We start from the raw sequence: 22,700 nt of genomic DNA, 5'->3' as shown, positions 1-22,700 counted from the left end.
CCTTAAAGCTCAGGTGGATCAAGATAGGTGAAGACTTGAATGTAGACCATCTGATAATACCAGGGCCTTGTGGCTTTGGGCACCCCGTCCATCCAGAACCAGCCAGCCCCTTCTCTCTCCTACTGCCATGAGCAGTAGCGTGGCTCCTTGCAAGCACTGTCTACTTTCTGCTTCCCCACCACTGCACAGTGCAGCCTGTGTACCAGCACCTGCTTGGCAGCTGGTACCATGCAGCAGCAGCAGAATCCTCACCCTGAGCACTGGAGGCCCCCCATACCCTGGAGTGACCAGAGCATCAGGACCCCACACTCTGACACCCTGAACCAGGAGGAAAAGTCCCCCTGCTTTCTTGGCCTCTACCAGCTACCCCAGGTCCCCAAAATGTAGACGTGTGCCCCAGAAGTCCAAACCACTGAGTGTCACTTCCCCTGTGGCACAGTAGACCTTCTTTCCTTACACTTGCTTTACAGAAAATGACCAAGAGAAAAAAGGAGTCCACTGTGCACTAGACTGCAGAGACCAAGGCCCCTCAAGGTCTCAGGCCTTGGTGCCTGTTCATCGCCACTGCTCCAAACACAGCACGGTCCTGTCGACCAGTTCTGGGTACTTCACTCAGAGACAGGTGCAGCAATGACTTTCTCTTTATCTATAAATATATGCATGTATATGTATTTAGGGAAAGTCCTCTGTGTGTATATATTTATATTTATATCCTCCCCCCACACACATACACATATACACACACATCCATTGCAGGAACCAACCAGCCCTTCTGCCAGTGACTGTCAGGGAATGGACCAGGGAATGGATGTCAGGAGATCATCCCTACCATGTCCAGGAGCCCCTCAGCTGAATGTCAGACCAGGGCTGTGTGCTTTTGTCCAGGCCCAGCCCAAGGGTAATCATCGGGTGGTAGGAAAACTTTCCTCTTCCCCCAAAGCTCCCCCTGTATCTCACAGGTAGGCAGCAATATATCAGCCCTGAGCACTAGAGGTCCGCACACCCTGGAATGACCAGAATGCCAGGACACCTGGCACCATGAAGAAAAGTCTCCCTATATCCTTGGCCTCTACCAGCCACTCTGTGGCCCCAATATTCACAAGTGCACCCCAAATCTCCGTACCACTGGCTGCCACCTCACTCGTGACAGTGTAGACCTCCTTTTCCCCAGATTTACATGAGAGGGACTGACCAAGGAACAAACAGCCCTTACACCCAGACTACACTGTGAAATCTGTGGAGCTGTACCCCACAGCTGGCTGCCAAGAAGGCAAGGAAATGCCACATGGAGACATTCATTGGCATTTCAGGAGCCTCTGGGTCAAATTCCAGATGAAGGCAGTGCCCTCCTGTGCAGGACCAGCTTAAGTATCATCACTGGGTGGCAGGAACGCTGCCCTCTTCACCCAAGCCTCCTCCTCAGACAGAGTTCTTTTCTTTCTAGCACCTAAGGGGGCACACACGGTCTGGTTCCATCCTGGGTGTGTGGAGGAGAACTTTCTGCAGAAGGAAGAAGGACCATGTGGGCACTCTGGGATGCAATGGTGGCGGTAGGAATGTGGTCAAGATGGGCCCAGAATGGAGAAGCAGCCAGAGCCCAGGCCGGGCAAATCTGAGAATCACAGGGGGCTTCTGAGGGCCCAGGATGCTGAAGGCTAAAAACTCCTGTGCAAGACGGATCTGGACAGATCTCTCTGGATCTCAGCATCCCATCTCGGGCATGGGGAGTGAGCTCAAGGTGCCCTGAATTGCAGACACTGGGGGTGGGGCCGGCAGAGTCCCAGCAGAGGGACAGCTACTGCACACACCTGAGTGAGCAGGCTCAGTGGCTTTTGATGCCAGCATCCCAACCTCTATGGCCATGACAATCTGAAGGAGCCCCATCTCCTCTGTTCTCATAAGCTCAGGTGGGTCAAGACTGGATAGGACTTGAGGAAAAGACCCCCTAAAAATAGAGGGTCCTGAGGAGTTTTGCAGCCCCCACCACCCAGAACCAGCCAGCCACTTCTGTCCTGAGGCCAAGAACAAAAGCAGAGCTCCTGTTAAACACCTCCTACCCCTCTGGCTCCCCAACACAGCATTGGCGGCCCATGAACGTACCCTGGAATGACCATGGTGGCAGAAACCTCAACCCCTAACTCCCCTAACCTGAAGGAACAGGCTCCCTATGCACTCAGGCTACAGCATCCACTGCAGGGACCCAACAGGCACAAGGGCGACCCAATAATCCAAGCCACAAGTGGCCACTCCCCCTATAGCAGTGTAAACCTCCTGTCTCCAGGCACACAAGCAGGAGCTGACCAAGGGAACAAATGAACTTTACAGCTAGACTGTAGTGTGAAATCTGCATGTGCCCACTTGATACAGTCATGAAAATCCCTGAGTGTGCGGGTGTACATGTGTGTACCACTTCCAGGAGATCCTAGGCTGAGGACCATCCTCAGGGCATCCCCTCTTTTTCAGCCCCTGCCCAAGTGTTGTCACCCTGTGGTGGGGCAGGTCTCTTCCCCTGAACCTCTCCATCACAAACAGTTCTCTCATTTCTAACACAAAGGGGAGGGCACACACATTCATATATGTGTGGGAACTTCTACCCACCAACAACCAGTTCTGTGATGAGCACCTGCTAGGCAACCTGTAATTGAATTTAAGAATTTGATTCTGATACTGTCCACCTGGGCAGAGCCTCAGACCCACAGATTGAAGGCTCAGTCCCACAAGACTGCCCCCACTTCAGACACCAGTTTCAAGTAGTAAGTTGTCATGTGTTTTTCCAACTGACTGGATACAAACCTGGGGTCCAACCAACCGCTCCTCAGGATTGAATAATTGGCTAGAGCTGCTCATGGGACTCAGGGAAACACTTTAATATGTTGACTCTTTTACTACAAAGAATATTACAAAGTTAAAGATAAAGAGCCAGATGAAAAACATGAATTAAGCAAGGGATAAGGGAAGGAGCTTAGCACTTCTACGCCCTCTGCAGGTGCGGCTGCACCCCCTCCAGGAATATCCACGTATCCAGCCATGCCTAAGCTAGCAAAGCCCAGTTTCATTTTGTTTTTTTAATATGAGAGCTTCATTGCATATTCATCATTGATTAAATCATTGGCCATTGGTGATCAACTTAACCTTCAGCCTCTCCCTATCCAGGAGGTTGGGATGAACATTCCAACCCTCTAGTCATGCCTTGGTCTTTCTGGTCCCCATTCTGAAGCAATCTAGGGTTCCCCAACCACAGGTCATCTCATTAGCATACAAATGACACCTTATAAATCCCACAATTTCCAGGGTTTTAGGAGCTGTGTGCCAGGAAACAGGGAAGAACAAATATATGTATTTTACAATGACTAAAAAGAGGAAAAATAACTAGAACTTTAGCCTATTGTACCATATTGCTTTCTCACAAAGAATACGAACACTGTGAGAACCAGATGCTGGTCACTGGAGAGTCCCCATTATCTCACCTCTGGGACAGAAGTGAACCTTCTCACCTGGGAGGGGGGTCAACTCAGAATCTCTGACTTGTGTGTTGAATCACAGGCAGAGGGACACAGCTAGGACCCACTGGCATGGGAACTCCACTGACAAGTCAGTCACCTGCAGGAGTGGGTTCAGGCACATGTGGCTGGCAGGTTCGCACCACGACCACAGGCCCAGAAGCCTGGACAGCCCAGACAATCCCCTCCAACCAGTAAACTTCTGTAAGGTCACTTGGTCTGGATCCAAGGATAGTAAAGCTGGGTGGCCTGTGAGAACACTATTGCTATGTCCATGGGGAAGACTTTTAATGCCTGAACTATTTTAATTTCAGAATTTAAAAAATCTGCTAGAGGCTGGGGTTTTGATGCTTCCTGTTTGATTAGAAACTGTCAGTGAAGTAGAAAATACATTCAGGAATCGTGGATGTGCATTTGTAGACTTGACAGGCTTACTTTACAGTTGGGGATGTGGGGTTCAGATTCTTTAGAATCTCTACCCTAGTGGAAGTCAGGCACACCCTGTTCCAGTCACTCAAAGGCTAGTTAAAGTGCAGCCTTGAAGGGATTTGGCTGATGTAATCAAAGATAAAATTTTAAATTAGTCAAAACAGGGGCTTTCTGGGTGGGCCTGATTCCATAAGAGAGTAAACTATAAATTTTTCCTTTTTATCAGGGCTGGGCCTGACAAGACTGTGGTGGTCCTACCTCCCACCTCAGAAGCTATCACTGCCTCTGGACACTCTCAAGGTGGTGACATCTCTGGGATCCAACACCCACAACAGACAGAACTCATAGGATGTGAACTTCCTCATTCTGTGACAGGTATGCCTTGGAAAAAACCCATATATCTTAGTAGTCAAATAAAAGGACAAAAAAGAAAGCACAGCCAGCCCCAGGCTATTTACAGTGTCTCACTGGTGCCCTGGGGTCCACAAGCATTTCTAGAAGACTGAAGTGTGTCAAACCTGCAGTAAATTAAAGAATGTCTGTCCTGTCTGCCTCTTAGGCCTAGAGTATGGTCTGCTCACTCAGGTTCATGATGTAACTGTCTTAAGATGACATACCACAGTCAAATGTCAACAAAAAGAACCACGCACAAAACGGGTATGAATCTGGCCCTCACATCATGAGCAGGAGGGGTGACAATTAGGTTTGTATCTCATGAATATTCTAAGTAAGGAAGTAAGTAAGTAAATAAATAAATAAATAAATAAATAAATAAATAAATAAATAATAAAAAAGAACCTCACACAGAATATGAAGGAAGAGATTTCTTATTGAAGGAACACAGCCAATTGATGTGCTGGGGAAAGCCACATCCACCTGTGACAGGCTGCTCAGGCTGTCCCGGACCACATTCTACTGTAAAAAAGAATTGGCCCCACATTTGCTCCCTCTGGGTGAGAGGAAAGTGCAAGAGAGAAGAGAAGTGTCCTTGCAGACATGAGAAGCCTACAGATGCAGGTGATACCCTTGGTGATCAGAATACTAAAGGCCAATATTCTGGAATTGATGACCATTTCGCAGATAATTTTTAAAGTGAGCTTTGACCCTGCCTTGTCTGGACCCACGAGAGGTCAAGATTATCACCACAGTAGATGTTGGTAATCCGGGCATTACAATTACTGAGTTCAGAGAGAATTCGATCATCACTGTTGTACAGAGACAGCAGTGTGTTCTCACCCAGTTTGCAACAAGGCAGGCTGCAGAAGTGGCTGTTGATTAATTAAAGAGTTGATTATTAATGACCACAGACTCAATGTGAAATGAGAAATATTTCAAGCAGCCAGAGGTAAAGAAAAAGGAAAGAATGAAACTGTAGCCTCTTGGATGAAGCTAGAACCTGTTCTGTGACTGCCAGGAGCCTTTTTTTCCACCTGCAGCAGCAGAAGTCTCTTCCAACTCCAACATACCCCCACATGATCCTCCAGCTCTGGTGGACATTGCCCACCCCCCCCACACCCCACCTGGTATTGCTCTGCCTCCACGCCCAGGTTTTGAGTCGCACATACTACACCCAATGAAACCACCCCCTCCTTTCATGAGGACTCCAGGACCAATCTGCTCTCTTTCTCAGGACTCTCAGAGGATGGGGACTTATGCTTGAAAACACAGGAGTTTCTAACACGTTATCACCACTCTGGCACTCCATGGAAGAAAAGGCACTTACAATATCCAGTACAGTCATTCCTTGGCATCTGCAGGAAAGTGGTTTCAGGACCCTTGTAGCGACTAAAATCCAGGGATACTCAAGTACAGTACATTAAATGGGTAGTATTTGCATATAAACTAAACACATCCTCCCTTATACTTTAAATCATCTCTAGGTTACATATAATACCGAGTAGAATGTAAATTCTATGAAAATAGTTGCCAGACGTAATTTTAAAAAATTTCTACCACTTTTATTGGTGGATTATAATTTTTACTGATTTGGGGGTATTTTTGATCTGCAGTTGGTTGAATCCTCAAATCTGGTGCCCAGTGATGTGGACGACCAATTGTAGATGTCTTGTAAAGTAAGTAACAGATGTCTTTTACACCCATAGGTGAATTTTACAGAGTTACCCAAAATTTAGTCATTTACACACTAATTATAGATGTTTTTCATAGCTTCTTATAAACATTATATTTTAATGCTGTTACAAATTTTAACTCAGTTGTCTTATAAAATCAACTAATATAAAAATAATTTTATATGGCATTATAATGTTTTATTTAAATTCAACTTAAATTTATGTACTTTAGTTAGGAAATGTCTGCGTGTCTACCCCTCGCAGGCATTATGTGGGGTTTCACAGTCTGCACAGTCACCACATCTGGGGAAACTCTGATGTGTCAGACACAGGCTGTTCCCTGCATAGCTTTTCCCTCCTCAGGCAGCAACCAAGTCATGAGAGAGTGAAAGCCGAGTGTTACCTACAGTAGAGGCTCTTATTCCTGGGCACTCTCCTCAGAGTAGGAGGACACCAGAAGGCTCTTTTAGGGGACACTTACTGGGACATGGGCTTAGCCCTGTAAGATGTGAGGATTCTGACCAGTAGGTAGAGACTTCTAAGGAGGGAGGATGAGGCAGCTGTTCTGATCCTGGAGCCCCACCATGCCTTGTCCCATCTCATAAAGACAGTTCCGAGGGATTGTTCTGGAACATGTCTGGACAGTGAAGTTTGGGGAACAGCGTAGGCTTTGATGAGACTCAGGTGAGGTCTTCTGTGGGGAGACAGGAGGTTAATGCTCAGCATCTGGGCTGGTGTTCTGTGGCCAATTAGGGTGTCTGGTTGGGTCGAAGTCTGTTTTTGCTAGGGAGGAGACAGGAAAGTCTGGATGGCTCCCAGGTCCTGTTTCTAATTTGGGGTGGGGGGTAGGGGGACAGGGGGGATCTTGAAAGGGCTGAGTCTTAGTATCTTTGGGAAATTCTAGAAAGTCTGATTGAGAACCTGGGAAGACCCGTTGCTTGGTACCTGAATGCTCAGTGTGGAGTCGGCCACATTTATGCTTGGCAGGCCGAGAGCTGGGTTTGCATCCACATCAGCATAGCCTTGTGCCAGAGACTGAAGAACAGGTGGCTCAGGACAGGTGTCTTGGTGGCAGGCTGGTGAACATCATGAGAAGAAACATGAGTTTTGTTGGCTGTCAGCCTGGCAATGAGAGTTGGGTTCTGATTAAAGTGCTTGGGTACTGCATGGGGCCAATCAACAAATCCACCCCACATCCTTCAGCTGTCCCTGAGCTGAGAACCCAGTACACGACTTGGTTGAGGCTTTGCCAGGTAAACGGATCTCATCTCAGGTTTCTTGACAGGTGGCTGGCCTGTGAGATCAGATTCAAGACAGGTGTATTCTTGGATGTATAAACTGGCATCAGCCTGCTAAGGTGATGTGGGAGAGATGATATAAAATAAAACATGTTGGAAACTCCTCTCAAAGAAGAATAAAAACAAACTCAGTATAGAAACAAATGATCATTTTTTACTTAAAGAAGCAATTCAACTTTATGATTGAAAAAAGTAAATTACAAAATATATGTGTTTTGTGTGAACATCAGTTTGAAAAAGAAAACATTTCCTAATGCTGTTTTTGTTTGTTGGTTTTTTACAATCAGTAAAAACACACCATCTTGTACATGCTTGTAGGGAGTATAAACAGCCAGTGATCTATGGAACGACAACTAAAAAAGACATCGAGAATTGAAAAAGGAAAGCTCTTGCAAATAGGATTCTACTTTCTGGTGTTGGTGTGAGCAGGACTGAAGTCATGTTGGGACCTAAAACATCATGGGCTTTAAAAGATTTTAAAAGGACACAGTGTTTTTCTTAGAATGCATTTCTCTGAGTTCCCTCTTATCCTGTGGTTATTTAACATTTTGAAACTTGGTTATGGGACAAGATGATATTATTCACATTAATGTAAAGTTTGTTTTCCAGCCAGCCTGAAGCTGCAGACTTGCCAGAAGGCACAAACTATCCAGACTCTGAAATAACAGCAAAGATGGGAGCAGAAGTCAGATGGAGTCTTGGAGAGACTTTGCACTTGGCCCCTTGCACATTCCCCTCCCTCCTGCTTTTCATTTTTCAAATTCTATTTCCTCAGACCCCTCATAAAAAACTCAGTAAATGAGAGTCTTTCAGATGGCTTTAGTCCGGCTGTTCTTCAGGTTTACCAGGGAGATGGCTTCAGTCTGGTCATTCTCCTTCAGGTTACTGGAGAGATAGTTTAGTCCAACATCTCTCCTCAGATCACTGAGATTCCTGGACAACACCTGACTTCCAACTCCAACAACAGTTGACTTTTGAGTGGTTTGCTGTTGAAAGGGGCCAGGCAGCTGGACTGTGCCCTGTCACACTGGAAGGCATCTGATAATAACACCTGAACACGTGCACCATGGTGTTGGTACACATGTAAATAATAGCAAACAAACAAACAAACAAAAGTACACATATGAGAAAAATCTTTGTGGTCATCCAGACTTTTAATACCTACATATGAAGGGCATTGCTATAGGGCAAACGTGTGCCCCAAAAGTTTGTATATTGGAAACTTCATCTCCATTGTAACAATGTTAAAAGAGTGAGAAATCCAATCATAGTATTTGAAGGTGGGGCCTTTGTGCAGTGATTGGATCATGAGGACTGTGCCCACACTAGTGGGTTGATCGACTCATGAAGTAACGAGTTATCATGGGCGTGGCTCTCATAGCTTTATAAGGAGAGCGAGAGGGTAGGTTAGCTTTCTTGCTCATGCCATGTTCATCTTCATTTTCATGTGCTCCCCTGTATCACCACAGGAACTGTAGAGAGTTCCCACTGAGAAGAAGGTCCGGCCAGATGCACCTCCTGGACAATGGACTTCCTGGCTTCCAAAACTGTAAGAAATACATTTCATTTCTTTATAAATTATCTAGTTCCAGGTGTTCTCTTATAGGAAACAGAGAACAGACTAAAACAGGCATAGGCATGAAGCAAATCAGGAGACTTGTAAAGAGCAATTAGCAGAAAACCAGGGAGGAAACACCATCAGAGAGTCGTAAGATTCCCTCATTACCCCTCGGTTTTGCTGATGCTTTAGCTGAAGTTCCCTGGGAAACTTCTACAGTGGAATCTTCCTCTGTGGTGATTCTTTCCTGCAGAACCAACCATGTTATGTGTCTAAATGTGTCTCACCTCTTGTCCCCACCTGGGTCATGGGAAGCAAGGACACAGTCTTTGCTTGTGTTTTGGAATGAAGGAAGCACTGAAGGTCTGTGAGCTTCACTTCTGTTAATCTTGTTAAAAACCCTGAGGTCTAGAGTTGCTGAAGCTTCCTTGGTTTCAGGTTTCTCTTCTCTTTATTAGAGCCCAAGGGTTGTGGAGAAGGGCCCCACCCCAGCAGTTCACGGGCACCTACTGGTCCTTGCTAAGTGTTCTAAGGCCTGACGGTTTTTCAAATTCTCTTTGGGTTGAGGAGGAGGGAGGTCAGTGAGTCAGCATCAATCACAGGCAGCTTGAAAAGGTTAAGGGTCTTCTGTATGTAGCTACTGGTTTTTTAGGACAGGACACAGACAAGTGGTCCATGAGTTGTCTGAAATTTGATGATGCAATAGTCATATCCACAACCAACTTTAATCAGGAAAACAAGAGAAAATCACCAAAGGAGTCAACAGAACACAGCAGAGCTCCCAGCATGACCAAAGAATGCTGTGGCAGAGGGAAAGTTTTCCTCTCCAGCTGGGCTTTTTGTTGCCTCTGAGATCAGAGGTTGATTAGGTTAGCATCGGTACTACCGTAGTGACATCAATGAAATCACACTTGATCTAATTATCTCCACCACTTTTAGGATAGAAAGGAGTATTTTATTTGGTATGTATTTTTTCCTGTATTTTTATTTTATTACACAGGTGTGTATCTAATAAAAAAAAACCATATAATTTGGTATTTTTCATTTCCAAACATTAGAGAAAATAGAACACGTATACAATTTTAAAACTGTACATTATTTTCTTTATGTGGAAAATATGCAAGTGTACTTCAAAAAATTTATGAAAAAATAGAAATAAAAGATAATACGAATCTTTCCACAAGTTTTTGTTTTGTTTCATTTTGTTTTGTGTTGTTTTGGTTTGGTTTTGGCAGTTGGATGTTGTGGGGATCCGAACACTTCACCTTGGTTTTACAACCTCTATCAATGAACTTTTTGAAGACCCCTCATATATATATATGCTATATGTATTGTTCAGCTGGCGTATATTATATGACTAATTTTAAACATTACCCCATTTTATAGGTTTCGGTTTGTCATATTTTACTGTAGAATATGAAATCTAATATAGATATGGTCATTAGACTTACATACACATATTGTTATATTTTATTTTATATATTGTTCTATTTATATATATACATGTCAATATACTGTTTGTGTCACTCTGCATGTTGAAATCTGTGCAGGGTCTTAAATACTTCTGGGTGAGAATCGAGTCAGAAATCAGATGAAAATTGTCTCCTGACTTCCTGTATCTGTGTCCCCTGGCTACTTATCCTGCTTTTGGACTCTATGACAGAACCCTTCAAAAGTGTCCTTTTACCCATGTCTAGGTCCCCAGTACGATCACAATCCCCAGCATTCCTTATTGAGGTGCCGATGCGTGGCAGGAGGAAGGAGTGTCTTCAGCCAGGAGGAGTCAGCCACGCCCAGCTGAGGGGCTTATCAAAGGCAGGCCCAGGAGGCCGACCCCCACTGCGCATCTGTACGTGCAGGAGAGAGGACCTTGCACTTGAACTTCAGCATGGAGTCGGGAACGGAAGAAGCAGAACCTCACTGCTCCCTCCAGCACTGCACTGACCAGCCTTCTTTCCAACAACTCTCCTTAAAGAAAGTGGCTCAGAGGAGGAGGAGAAACCATCTGAAGAGAAACACAAGACTCTGTCTTTACATTCCAGTGAGAACTGCACTCAGAGGCGAGGTACGGACTCGAGCTGTTCATGTGGAGGCTGGAAGGAAGGTAGACTCAGGGACAGTGAGGACGTTTCTTTGGTAGAGTTTAACTTTGAGACTGGGCTTGGGAAAGGAGTCATCACTCTCCAGGGGCCTTGAGAAATGTGGCAATTATCCCTTGGAAGCGTATTCTTCCCATTTACACTTGACACTGACTGAACAGCCTTGGTTGAGAGAATGACCCACAAATACAAATCGGGAACAGACTAGGGGGCTCTGAGGACCTAAAAGGAGGCCAGTCACCTAAGCTCCCTTTTCCTCTAGGACCAGAACTTAATCTGAACGAGAAGGAGAATTCCAAGGAAACTGAGCTTAATGCTGGAAACAGCATTGACAGATCAGGTAAGATTTGATTCTCTCAGGGAGGGAAAGGGACGGGGATGGGTTAACACAGTTTCCCCTGGGCATGGAATTGGGAGCTCTTGGCAGGCCGGGCCTTACAGATCCTGGACTTGAGAATGAAAGAGCACTGAGTTTTGGGTGCAGCCTCAGCTGCTTGTGTGTCCAGGATGGACCAGGGTTGCTAAGGTGTTCAGCTGTAGGCACTCCCTCAAACTCTCAATTATCCACAGAATCCGAGTCCAGCTCAGGCGGGAGGAAGTCCAGGAAGAGGAAAATCAGTTCCAAGGACAGTGGCCAAGATGGAACAGGTAGGTCCTTTTTTGTCCTGAGAGCAGACCAGCAGGAAACTTATACAGGGCTTGGGCAGAAAGGATGTTTCTCAGCCTCTGAGAGGGTCGTAGAGATCCTGGGACTCAGAGGGTGTTTTGGTACCTATGAGGAGCTCAGCCTCATTTCATTATGGAGACTCAGAAGGTCAGGAAGGAGGAGGAGAGACAAGTGGAGTTCACCTGAAGGTGCACGGTGAGATCCCGGGAAAGAGGTCTGTGGAGACTTTTCTGGCAAGTCTCTCACTCCCTTGCTTCCTCCCCAGGGAACTGTCTAGGAGATGAGCACAGCTTGACTTCAGAAAAGAAACCAAAGGCCTCTGACCCCGTGAACTTCAGGAAAATTGAGGAGACCTATGACGTCCACGGTTGGGAATTGCAGGGGGCCCACACTGGGCACAACAAGAAGTCAAGATTTGGGTCCCTAAGACACCACCCACCACCACTTCGGAAAAGCCTGCTGACCTTCCTGTGTGCTATGTGTGAGGTCATTTATCAAGACATAGCTCAGGTACAGGCCCAGCAAATCCATTCTCCATTGACCAGGGAGCAGTTCTCTGATCTTGCCCAGCTCCGGGGGTCTCTGTGCACTGCAGTGCAGACCTTATATGCCATGGCCACCCAGGCGGCCTATGTCTTCCCTGCTGAGGGCTGGCTCATCCCAGCCCCAGAGCATGGTCCTGGAGATCCATCCCCAGATGGAAAAGCTCAGAGTTTCTCCTAGGAAGGAGAAGATCCCACCCCTTCTCTGCACAGGAGCTAGTGGAGTCTGTCAGTTTATCCGATTAGGCTTGAGCTGAGCACCCTGACCCTGATCAGCAGAGGACTCAGCTCTGGGAGTGAGAACAAAGACCTGCTAATGAAGACCTCGTCGGCTTCCTCCAGGTGATGAGCAGTGAAGATGTTAGACACAGTGTGTTAATAATTGACAGAACCTGGGCGGTCGTAGGAAAGGAAGTTGCACAATACACTCAGAATGCTGCACTCAGGGTTTCATCGAGGACAAAGATTACAGACGAATGTCAAATTTTATGTTAAACATTGACATCTTTAAAATATAACAATCATTCATTTTTTAATAATCAGAACAAATATTAGCATAATAATTCGTGTCTTTGAATATTTTAAAGTGTAGCAAAATGAGTATATATCTATATCCTCTGTGAATTGAGAAAAGGCTGTAGCTCTTCACTGTCCCGCCTCAGTCCGCGACGGATTGACGTCCCCACCACTGACAGCGTCCTCCAGTGTGCTGTGCACAGTTCTCAGTGTGAGGAACTCGTGGTGCAGTCACCACACCATGATCGTTTACTTTCTGTTTCCTTTTTGTCCCATCTAAGCTAAAGTAGGTAAATGCTAATTGATGTATTGTGTATTATTCAGCTGGCTTATATTATATGACTAACTTTAAACATTACCCCATTTTATAGGTTTCAGTTTGGCATATTTTACTGTAGAATATGAAATCTAATATAGATATAGTCATTTGACTTACATACACATATTGTTATATTTTATTTTATATATTGTTCTATTTACATTTTACACTGAGTTTATGCACCCTTTCATCATAAATGTATATACATTTTTAACAGAAAAATAAAATCAGTTGGGTATTGTTTTGTCATTTGCCTTATAATTTCCATTTAACATAGAGATGAGAAAAATATCAATGTTTTTTGAGTATTTAATATTTTAGATAGTTACCTAGTTCATTCATGTGGAGGTTGTTGTTACTGACTGTGCGGGTTAGAGCACCATTTTCTATTTACTTCTGAGTTATATTCACCCTGATTACTCTAGACCCAACAGCTGTTGCTGTAGTTGGGGGACAGCAGTTTGTCATTGCAGTACATGGGTCAACTCAATAATAAAATATTACAAATCAATTTGAACCCAACACATAGCTTCAAATTATACACAACATACACGTACATATGTACAAAATAATATTTCACAAGTTACAGTTGTGTGTGGGATATAATTACAAAAATACAAAATAAATAATATAAATAAAATTAAAAAGTACCTAGGAATAAATGTAACAAAACTGTGAAGTATGTTTGAGAAAAAGCATAGAAAACTCCTGACAGTATGAAAGTAGACATAAACAAAAGATCATATTATGTTCTTGGGTAGAAAAACTCAATATTATAAACACATCACTTTTCATTAAGCTATTTTATGAATTTAATTTGATCTCAACAGAGCTGTCATCAGTTAAGTATTGAAACTAGGTGTGTTACTGTAAAAATCTTAAAGATTAAAACAAATAAAAATAGCCAAAGAAATTCTGAAAAAGAAAAAAGTAAAGGTGGTTTGCCTTATGAGCTGTATTGACTGGTGAATAGACTGGTAGATCATTGGAGCTAAAAATTCAGAAATAGACCCAAGTGTGTGGAAATTTTATATAAACAATAAAAGCTACAGTGGGGATGGCATCATTAGCACCTGGTGTTGGGAATTTGATGTTCCTATCAGAAAGGTAGAAAAATTGATCTATTCTTTACAACCTATAGGATGACGAAGGTGCAATCAAAGATAAATTTGCATGGCTAAGAAGGAAATACTAAATATGCAAGTTTTGATAAGATTAATTCTAACAGGATATACTGGGTTTTTTGAAATTTATGGGGATGGAGAGACAACCCTCAAGAGTTGGTGTTGCTCCCCGTTACTCAATTTTAAAGTGGATAAAATATTTTCTATGTTTCTTTCTTTGAGAAATTAAAAATTACTAAGGCTTAGCTACACATGATCCTCAAATAATTATTTTGTCGGTGGTGCTCTGCTGAGGAAGGGCGTAGATTCTCACACCCACAGAGGCATGAGGTTCCATCAGATAGGAGACTTCCCCCTGAGGCCAGAGCTTTGTCCTTTGCAGGTCATCAGAGGCTTTCCCAGGTCTGCACTGTGCTGCAGAACAGCCCTGCCACAGAGGCTTAGCCCTGATAATCTGACCTCAGAAGTAATAGATCTGCAACATAACCAGCACCATTTTAGACAAGCTCAAGTACAAAATGGCACCGTCCACCTCCTCCCCTCCCCTCCACCTTTCTCTTTTACAAGAAGCCTCTTGGTTTCAGAGAAAATGAAACGTTTGGCATTTCCACACGTGCAGAACTCTCCATCCCCATGACCTAACTCAAACCCCACCCTGGAACTACATCACCCAGCTCTTGGTGCACTGTATAAGCTCTACCACCCCCACACCTGGTGCTGTCCCCATTTTCAGGGCAGCCCTGGGCTGTCCTCCATTTTGAATACAGCTCGCCAGATTTCTTTCTTTAATAAAGCTTGAACGGTACCCAGCATCCCGACTCGCTTTCTTTCAAGAAGGTGACTGAAGAACCTGTGTTGTGGCACTCCTGCAGGGATCCTGATCTCTCTTCATAATCCCTTTCAGGGATTTAGGTTCTTTCCATGACTCTGATTTACATAAACATTGACAAATATAGATTCATCACTAGGGGGTAGAAAAACAGAAGAATAAGCCCCAGCACAAAGAAGAAGAAAATGGAACAGATGCCTGATACAGTCCAGCTTAAGCTCAGCCATGGTACTAAGTCTGCTCAGAACACAGCAATAGTTCTCCATCATCTGGAAGCAACTGTGGCCTCAGACAGCCAGGCTCTGAGAGGGCACCTCCCCACCAGAATTCCAAGCCTAATCACAGAGCAATGAAACTATCACAAAAGGTCCTTCAGTGTGAGGTGGGGCACCAAAAGGAGAATGTGAGCCCACAGCCCCTGCCCTACCATCTGACTCGGTGTCCTGGCTCTTCTCTGGGCCTCTCTGCTTTCCATCCTCATCCTCTAATCATAACCGCACTTGGGACTAACTCTCTAGGTCTTCCACATATGTCATTACACATGTAACCCAAACATCACCTGTGTATAACTTCACACATTGAAATCTCAGGTCTGACCCCTCTCAATCCATGGCCGTAATAGTCTGAAATTTTCCCAGGAATTTTTGTTAGCTGCCATCAGTCTAAACTCAGGAACTTTACTGTTCTCAGTTTAGCCTTTGCTGCAAAATATGTTAACCCAGATGCAGAATTCACTTTTCTGTTTAATTATATGATGAATAATCTAGTTATACAAAACCCTCAGTAAGTCATATGACCTTTATCAAAGACAGTATAAGGAGATATATAGAAAAAAAGATGCCAGCACATTTCACAGCAAACCATTTTTAAAACTCTCATAGTAACTGTTTTTCTTCTAAAGTCATTTCTGGGCTTCTCTGCTGATGAGGACGCTCAGTTCTTCCCCTTAAACCTGTGCAGTGTCCCACCTGCTGATCACGCTCTGCCATTCGTTCCCATTTTATACAGATCAGTTTGCCTCTCCCACACCTATGCTCCACCTGCACACCTAAACCCATCCCGATTTAGAGAGTGGATTCTCCTCCTCATAGCATAATTTAATACCTTAACAAAGAAAAGTGTATATGTTTGTGTGTGTGTGTGTGTGTGTGTGTGTTGACAGATATGGTTACTTTTCAGAAACAGTGAACAGTCTGAGATTGTACATGAATTGCAAGCTAATCAGATATCCTGGATACAAACTAATCAGTTAGGTAAATTTATACGATAAAGATAGAAGAAAATGGTGGGGAAAAAAGCACTAAATAATTCAAGGCACAGCAGGTAGCATGAGCATGACATGTACATTATTTTCTGTTGACAACTTGAAGAGCGAGAAAGTATATTTAAATGTACTGAAGTGAATGAAAATTAAATAATGATAAGCCTTTCCCCACTTTTCAATTAAACTCCAAGCCTCAAACATTTGCACCTTTTGCCTGAAGACATTATCTCCACATTCCTGGACAGCCAACAAATCTGTTCTCTGCCCAAAAAGAAAACACTATCCCTATTTTTAGGGCTTATTTTTTTCTTTCTGTACTGACATCTGTTGGAAGACAGTTACAAAATCTGTCACTGACCTTGCCCACATAACTTGACTAAAATTAAATACCCCATGGATATAAATTCCTCATAATTATAGTGTTGTGAATTTGGCAAAATATTATGAGTATTCATCTCTGTTAAAAACTGACTAATCACAGAAAACAGAGGCTGAGACCAAATTCATTTGGTATGTTTCATTCATCATGTGGTTAAGATTTTTACAAACAGGACTCCATGAATCAGAATCAGGCCATCTGCAGTCCTGAGCTCAGTAATGCACCTAAGGCTCCCAGATCCAACCGACTGAACAAATCTCATAAGGCGTCAGGATGTGCGTACAAAGTCAGGTAGTTTTTAACTTAGGTTTTTGTATTGAGATTCGTATTAAATTTGTATATGGATTTGTTTTAATCTTGTATGGTAAAGTGACAGGCACTGCGAGAAATGCCTTTAAACAAGTGTTTATTATTTACAGTTCCTAAACTAAGGGTCTAGCCATACCATGTGGAAGCATATGGGAAAGCTCCAAGGTCGGGAAGGAGGCAGAAAAAGCAAGGAGAAAGCACAATGGTTGAGAGCCTGTTTCGTGTACTTCCCTAGAAGGAGTGGGGGCAGTTTAACAATTAGGGCCACTTATTTTGAATAATTTCACCCTCTGGTCTATAGGAGTGCTCTCTAGTTGTTCAGCACCCAGTCCTGAGGGTGATTTAAGGCAGAGGAACTATTTGCTTGGTGTGTGAGAGTTAGATAAAGGAAGTGCTTAGAGGAATGGGCTCTGAATTGGTTGGTTTGGTATGAAAGGCACGTGTATGGGTAGTCATTTTCTATCTCTGCAAATTAACTAGCCCTGAAAGGGTAAGTCTCCTGGGGATTAATAAAGCCCCCAAGATGTCAAAGCATCATAAAATGCAGAAAATAAAGCATGATGAATACAAGCTTTCACTTAGTCTGTGTCATCAACACACAAGGTGGGGTGTGTTAGTGATTGTGCATATTACCTTGGCTGGGAGGAGGAAGTCTAGGACTATTCTTTCAGGCACAACAGCCATGACTAGTGACTTGAGGCTAACCTGAATAAATACCTTACAGGGTTGAGTTTTTCCTTTTCAACTGGCAAATGTTTAATGACCAGTCCTATGAGGTGCAAGTGACCTTATTTTCAGGAGGAAGGGATGTCAATGAATGTTTTCCACAATCTCAATGGAGTATATGGTGCATGAAGAAAAAAGTGTTCTTTACAATTGTTGGGGCTCCCAAGAAGGATGTACAAGGGGTCTTCAAAAATTTCATGAAAAGATTCACATTATCTTTTCATTCTATTTTTATACCACTTTTGAACAATCCTCTTACATGAATCATAGTGTACAGGCTGACAGTGACTCAAACGTGCTGCCTTGGTGGGTTACAAAGCCTGACAGTCATTTATCCTGTTCCAATAATTGAGTGTAGTCCTTGTTTTTGGAGGAAATCTATGAGGATACCTAGCCCAGTCTGTGCTGACTGTCCATGCAAAGGGTCAGGTGGCATTTACCCACCACAAAGGAATGACTGAGATGGCGAAGAAAAGAACTTCTGGTGGTGACTCACATGTGAGGTGCAAGAACTGGAGCCATTCTCTGCTGTTTTGAGACTTTCATCTTTTTCTTATTCTTGCTGCTACAACAAAGTATCATAGAGTGGGTAATTTATAAACAACTGAAATTTATCACTCACAGTTCTGGAGGCTGAAAAGCCTACATTCAAGGTGCCAGCAGATTAGGTGTTTGGTGAGGGCTCGTTCCTCATAAATGGAACATTACAGCTGTGTACTCACAAGGCAGAAGGGGGGAAGGAGATGTCCTGGGATTCTTTTATAAGGGCATTAATCTCGTTCAGAAGGGCTGAGCCCTCATATCATAAGCACTTCCCAAAGGACCCACCTTTTTATACCATCACTGTAGGGGTTTGGTTCCAACGTATAAATTTGGGGTGGACACAAATATTCAGATCATAGAAACTTCTCTCTAAGGTTAATAGGAATGGCAATCAAATCGTGGTCATGGCTGTGTAGCAATGGATAGCAGATCAAGCGGTCAGTTAAATTGAAGACAGTTTTAACAGTTCACACTTCTTGTGCCAAGGCTTTTTGCTTGTTTTTTTTCCCCCCGAAAGAAGGCCCCACAGTTAACCATAGACACAAAAGGTTAATAATGGCCCTGCATTCCCCACTGCTCCTGGGGTCTATGTTGTTTCCTCCTCAGGTTTGGGGTTGTTATACTTCCTATGCATCTACAAAATCAGTGTCTCCCATTCACATACCTGTAACTTAACCTTTATTCTTGTCTTTCTCTACTTTCTCTTAGACATTTCATCCAAAAGATTCAGGAAAAATAGAAACAAAGTACCCAGATTAAGCCTGATTCCACAGAGATGGCTGGGTGATCTCTCAAAAGGCATATGAAGCAGGCTGGCCTGGGGCTACTCTTAGGAGAAACAAAGGCACATTCCGCTCAGAAGTGGTCAGTGTGGAATTCCAAACTCTATGGAAATATCTCCTAGAGTTGAAGACATATAAGGATACTGCACAAAATTTCACTACTACAAATATACTGACAGAAATTTGTTTCTATGTCAGCAAAACACTTTCCAAAATTTGCAAACCAGCAACATTCCTAATAGCCTCAACTGAAAAACACCCACATATGCATCAACAGTGGAAATATTAAGGTAATTGTCTGATATACACATGATAGAATTCAGTGCTAATGAGTGATTCTCAACTACAAGCAAAAATACAGTGAATTTAAAACACTATATGAAATACAAAAGCCTAAATACTGAAGACCTAGTACTATGTGATTTTATTTATATTAAGTATAAAAGAGGTAAAATTAAACTATATGGTTAGATTTCAAAATATTTCTTACTCTTAAGAGTAGTGACTGTGAAGGCGCTCAAGTGCACATCCAGGTGGATGACGATATTTTGGTTTTTAATTTAGGAGCTGCATACAGACATGTGTTCAGGTTTCAAATTTTTTCTTTTATTTTAATTTATCAGTAGAAAATGTAGGTGATTTTTTTGTCCCTTTACCAATTCCTACTTTCTCCCCTCCTTCTCTCCTCTCCCCATCAACATATCTGTTCACTTGTCTTAACAAGTTCAAAGAATTGTTGTGATTGTTGTGTCTTATTCCCCCCGTTTATTTGTTTGTGTATTTATTAATTATTTTATTTTTAGCTCCCACAAATAAGTGAGAATGTGCAGTATTTCTCTTTCTGTGCATGGTTTATTTCACTCAATATAACTTTCTCTAAGTCCATCCATGTTACTGTGAATGATAGTATTTCATGTTTTTTATAGCAGAGCAGTATTCCATTGCATAGATATACCACAGTTTCCTTATCCACTCATCTGAAGATGGGCATTTAGGCTGGTTCCAACTCTTGACTATTGTAAATACTGCTGCAATAAACATGTAAGTACAGGTATCCCTTCAACATTAGGTTGTATGGTAGCTCTACCTGTAATTGTTTAAGGAACCTCCATACCATTATACATAGAGGCTGCAACATATACAAAGATACAACAAAAAAAGAAAACTACAGGCCCATATTTTTGAATAATATAGATGCAAAAATCCCCCATAAAGTATTAGCTAACAGAAAACAGCAACACATACACAAAATTATACACCATGTTCAAGTGGGATTCATCCCAGGGTTGCAAGGTTGGTTTAACATACGTAATTCAATAAATGTGATACACCACATCAATAAAATCAAGACAAAGACCATATGATCATCTCTATAGATGCTGAAAAAGCATTTGAGAAAATTCAACATTTGTTCATGATAAAGACTCTCGACAAGTTAGGTATAGACAGAAAGAATCTCAACATAATTAAAGCCATGTATAATAAGACCACTGCCAATATCAACAGGAACTAGACAAGGATGCTCACTCTCACCACTCCTATTCAACATACTGTTGGAAGTACTAGCCAGAGCAATCAGAGAAGAAAAGGAAGTAAATAGCATCCAATTGGAAAAGATGAAATCAAACTGTCCCTGTTTGTGGATGATATGATCCTATATGTCCAACAGCATAAAGTTTCTACAAAAATCCTCTTAGTATTGATAAATGATTTCAACAAAGTTGCAGCACACAAAGTCAACACACAAAAATCAGTAGCATTTCTATACTCCAACAGTGAACATACAGAAAAAGAAATCGAGAAAGATTGCCCATTTATAATAGCCACCAAAAAAATAAAATATTTAGGAATTAAGTTAACCAAGGATGTGAAAAATCTCTGTGAGGAGAACTACAAATCATTGGTGAGAAAAATTAAAGAGGACACAAGAAGATGGAAAGATATCCCATACACTTGGACTGGAAGAATTAACATTGTGAAAATGTCCATACTTCCCAAAGTGATCTACAGATTCAATACAATACCCATCAAGATTCCAATGACATTTTTTTCTCTGAAATGTAAAAAAACTCTCCTAAATTTACATGGAATAATAAAAGACCATGAATAGCCTAAGCAATTCTGAGTGAAAAAACTAAAGCTGGAGGCATATCACTAACTGACTTTAAACTATACTAAAAAGCTATAATAACCAAAAAAGCATGGTACTGGCACAAAAGCAGACACAGGTATCAATGGAATAGAATAAATAATCCAGAAATCAACCCATACACCTTCAGCCATCTGATCTTTGACAAGGCACCAAGTCTACACACTGGGGAAGAGACTGCCTCTTCAGCAAACGGTGCTGGGATAACTGGATATCCATATGCAGGAGAATGAAACTAGACCTGTACTTCTCACCATATACCAAAATCAACTCAAAATGGATTAAAAAATTAAATATACACCCAGAAACAATAAAAGTCCTTTAAGAAAACATAGGGGAAACACCTCAGGAAGTAGGATTGGGTACAGACTTTGTGAATATGACCCCCAAAGCATGGGCAACCAAAGGAAAAATAAACAAATGGGATTATATCAAGCTAAAAATCTTCTGCACAGTAAAAGAAACAATTAAGAGAGTGAAAAGACAACCAACAGAGTGGAGTATATATCTGCAAAGTTATATCTGACAATGGATTAATATCCAGAATATACAAGGAAGTTAAACAGCTTTATAGCAGAAAAACAAGTAACCCAATTATAAAATGGGCAAAGGAGCTGAATAGGCATTTCTCAAAGGAAGATATATGAATGGCCAACAGACATATGAAAAAATGCTCAATATTACTCAGCATTTGGGAAATGCAAATCAAAACCACACTGAGACACCATCTCTCTCCATTTACGGTGGTTAATACCGAAAAGACTGAGAATGGTAAATGCTGTCAAGGTGGAAGAGAAAAAGGAACCCTCATACACTGTTGATGGGACTGCAAAATGGTGCAGCCTTTATGGAAAGTGGTTTGGAGGTTCCTCAAACAATTACAGATAGATCTACCATATGACCCAGCTATTCCACTGCTGGGAATATACCCAGAGTTATGGAAATCATCATGTCAAAGGTATACCAGTACTCTCATGTTTATTGCAGTGCTATTTACAATAGCCAAGAGTTGGAACCAGCCCAAATATCCATCATCACATAAGTGGATAAGGAAACTGTGGTATATCTACACAATGGAATACCATTCTGCTATAAAAAAGAATGAAGTACTACCATTCACAGCAACATGGATGGACTTAGAAAAAATTATATTAAGTGAAATAAGTTAGGTACAGGAAGAGAAATACCACATGCTCTCACTTATTTGTGGAAGCTAAAAATAAATAAATAAATAAATATACAAACGAACAGGGGGACAGGGAAGAAGACACAACAATCACAAAAATCCCTTGAATTTATACAAGTAAACAGATATGATGTTGATGGGTGGGAATGGAAAGATGGAGGGGCAAAAGAGGAATTGGTAAAGGGACACAAAAATCAACTACATTGTATAATGATAAATCAAAATTAAAAAATAAATTAATTTAAAAAAATGTTTTTTAGCTTGGAAGCAAGTGACCCTAGATACTATTCAAATTCACACACAAAAAGCACAGGACACCAATAAAGGTAAATATGAAAATATAAAAAGCAGTATAAATGCACATTTTTCTACTTTCTTTTCTTAACTGATTAAGAAGTCAATTGTATAAAAT

General features: G+C 42.2%; 1 protein-coding gene and 1 pseudogene across 1 annotated transcript; both read left to right on the top strand.

Moving 5' to 3' along the window:
* Positions 1–228: 228 nt before the first annotated feature.
* On the top strand, positions 229–5,607 carry LOC134376064 (pre-mRNA-splicing factor RBM22-like; annotated as a pseudogene).
* A 4,990-nt stretch (positions 5,608–10,597) lies between these two features.
* On the top strand, positions 10,598–12,343 carry LOC134376063 (protein FRG2-like-1). The gene is made up of 5 exons (XM_063094747.1): positions 10,598–10,703; positions 10,803–10,919; positions 11,216–11,293; positions 11,524–11,601; positions 11,886–12,343. Exons 1-5 carry the CDS (start codon positions 10,598–10,600, stop codon positions 12,341–12,343), a joined length of 837 nt encoding a protein of 278 aa, XP_062950817.1.
* Positions 12,344–22,700: the final 10,357 nt, after the last annotated feature.

This window comes from Cynocephalus volans, chromosome 4 (genome assembly GCF_027409185.1).
Source record: "Cynocephalus volans isolate mCynVol1 chromosome 4, mCynVol1.pri, whole genome shotgun sequence".
NCBI classification, from domain to species: Eukaryota; Metazoa; Chordata; class Mammalia; order Dermoptera; family Cynocephalidae; genus Cynocephalus; species Cynocephalus volans.
This window is presented reverse-complemented; position numbering and strand designations above follow the sequence as displayed.

What these genes read in the sequence shown, in the direction of transcription:
- LOC134376063 (XM_063094747.1), top strand. Translation starts at nt 10,598, where the DNA reads ATGCGTGGCAGGAGGAAGGAGTGTCTTCAGCCAGGAGGAGTCAGCCAC. An exon ending in CCGACCCCCACTGCGCATCT is followed by an intron (nt 10,704 to 10,802) that starts GTACGTGCAGGA and finishes TGCACTGACCAG; the next exon opens with CCTTCTTTCCAACAACTCTC. An exon ending in AAACAGCATTGACAGATCAG is followed by an intron (nt 11,294 to 11,523) that starts GTAAGATTTGAT and finishes AATTATCCACAG; the next exon opens with AATCCGAGTCCAGCTCAGGC.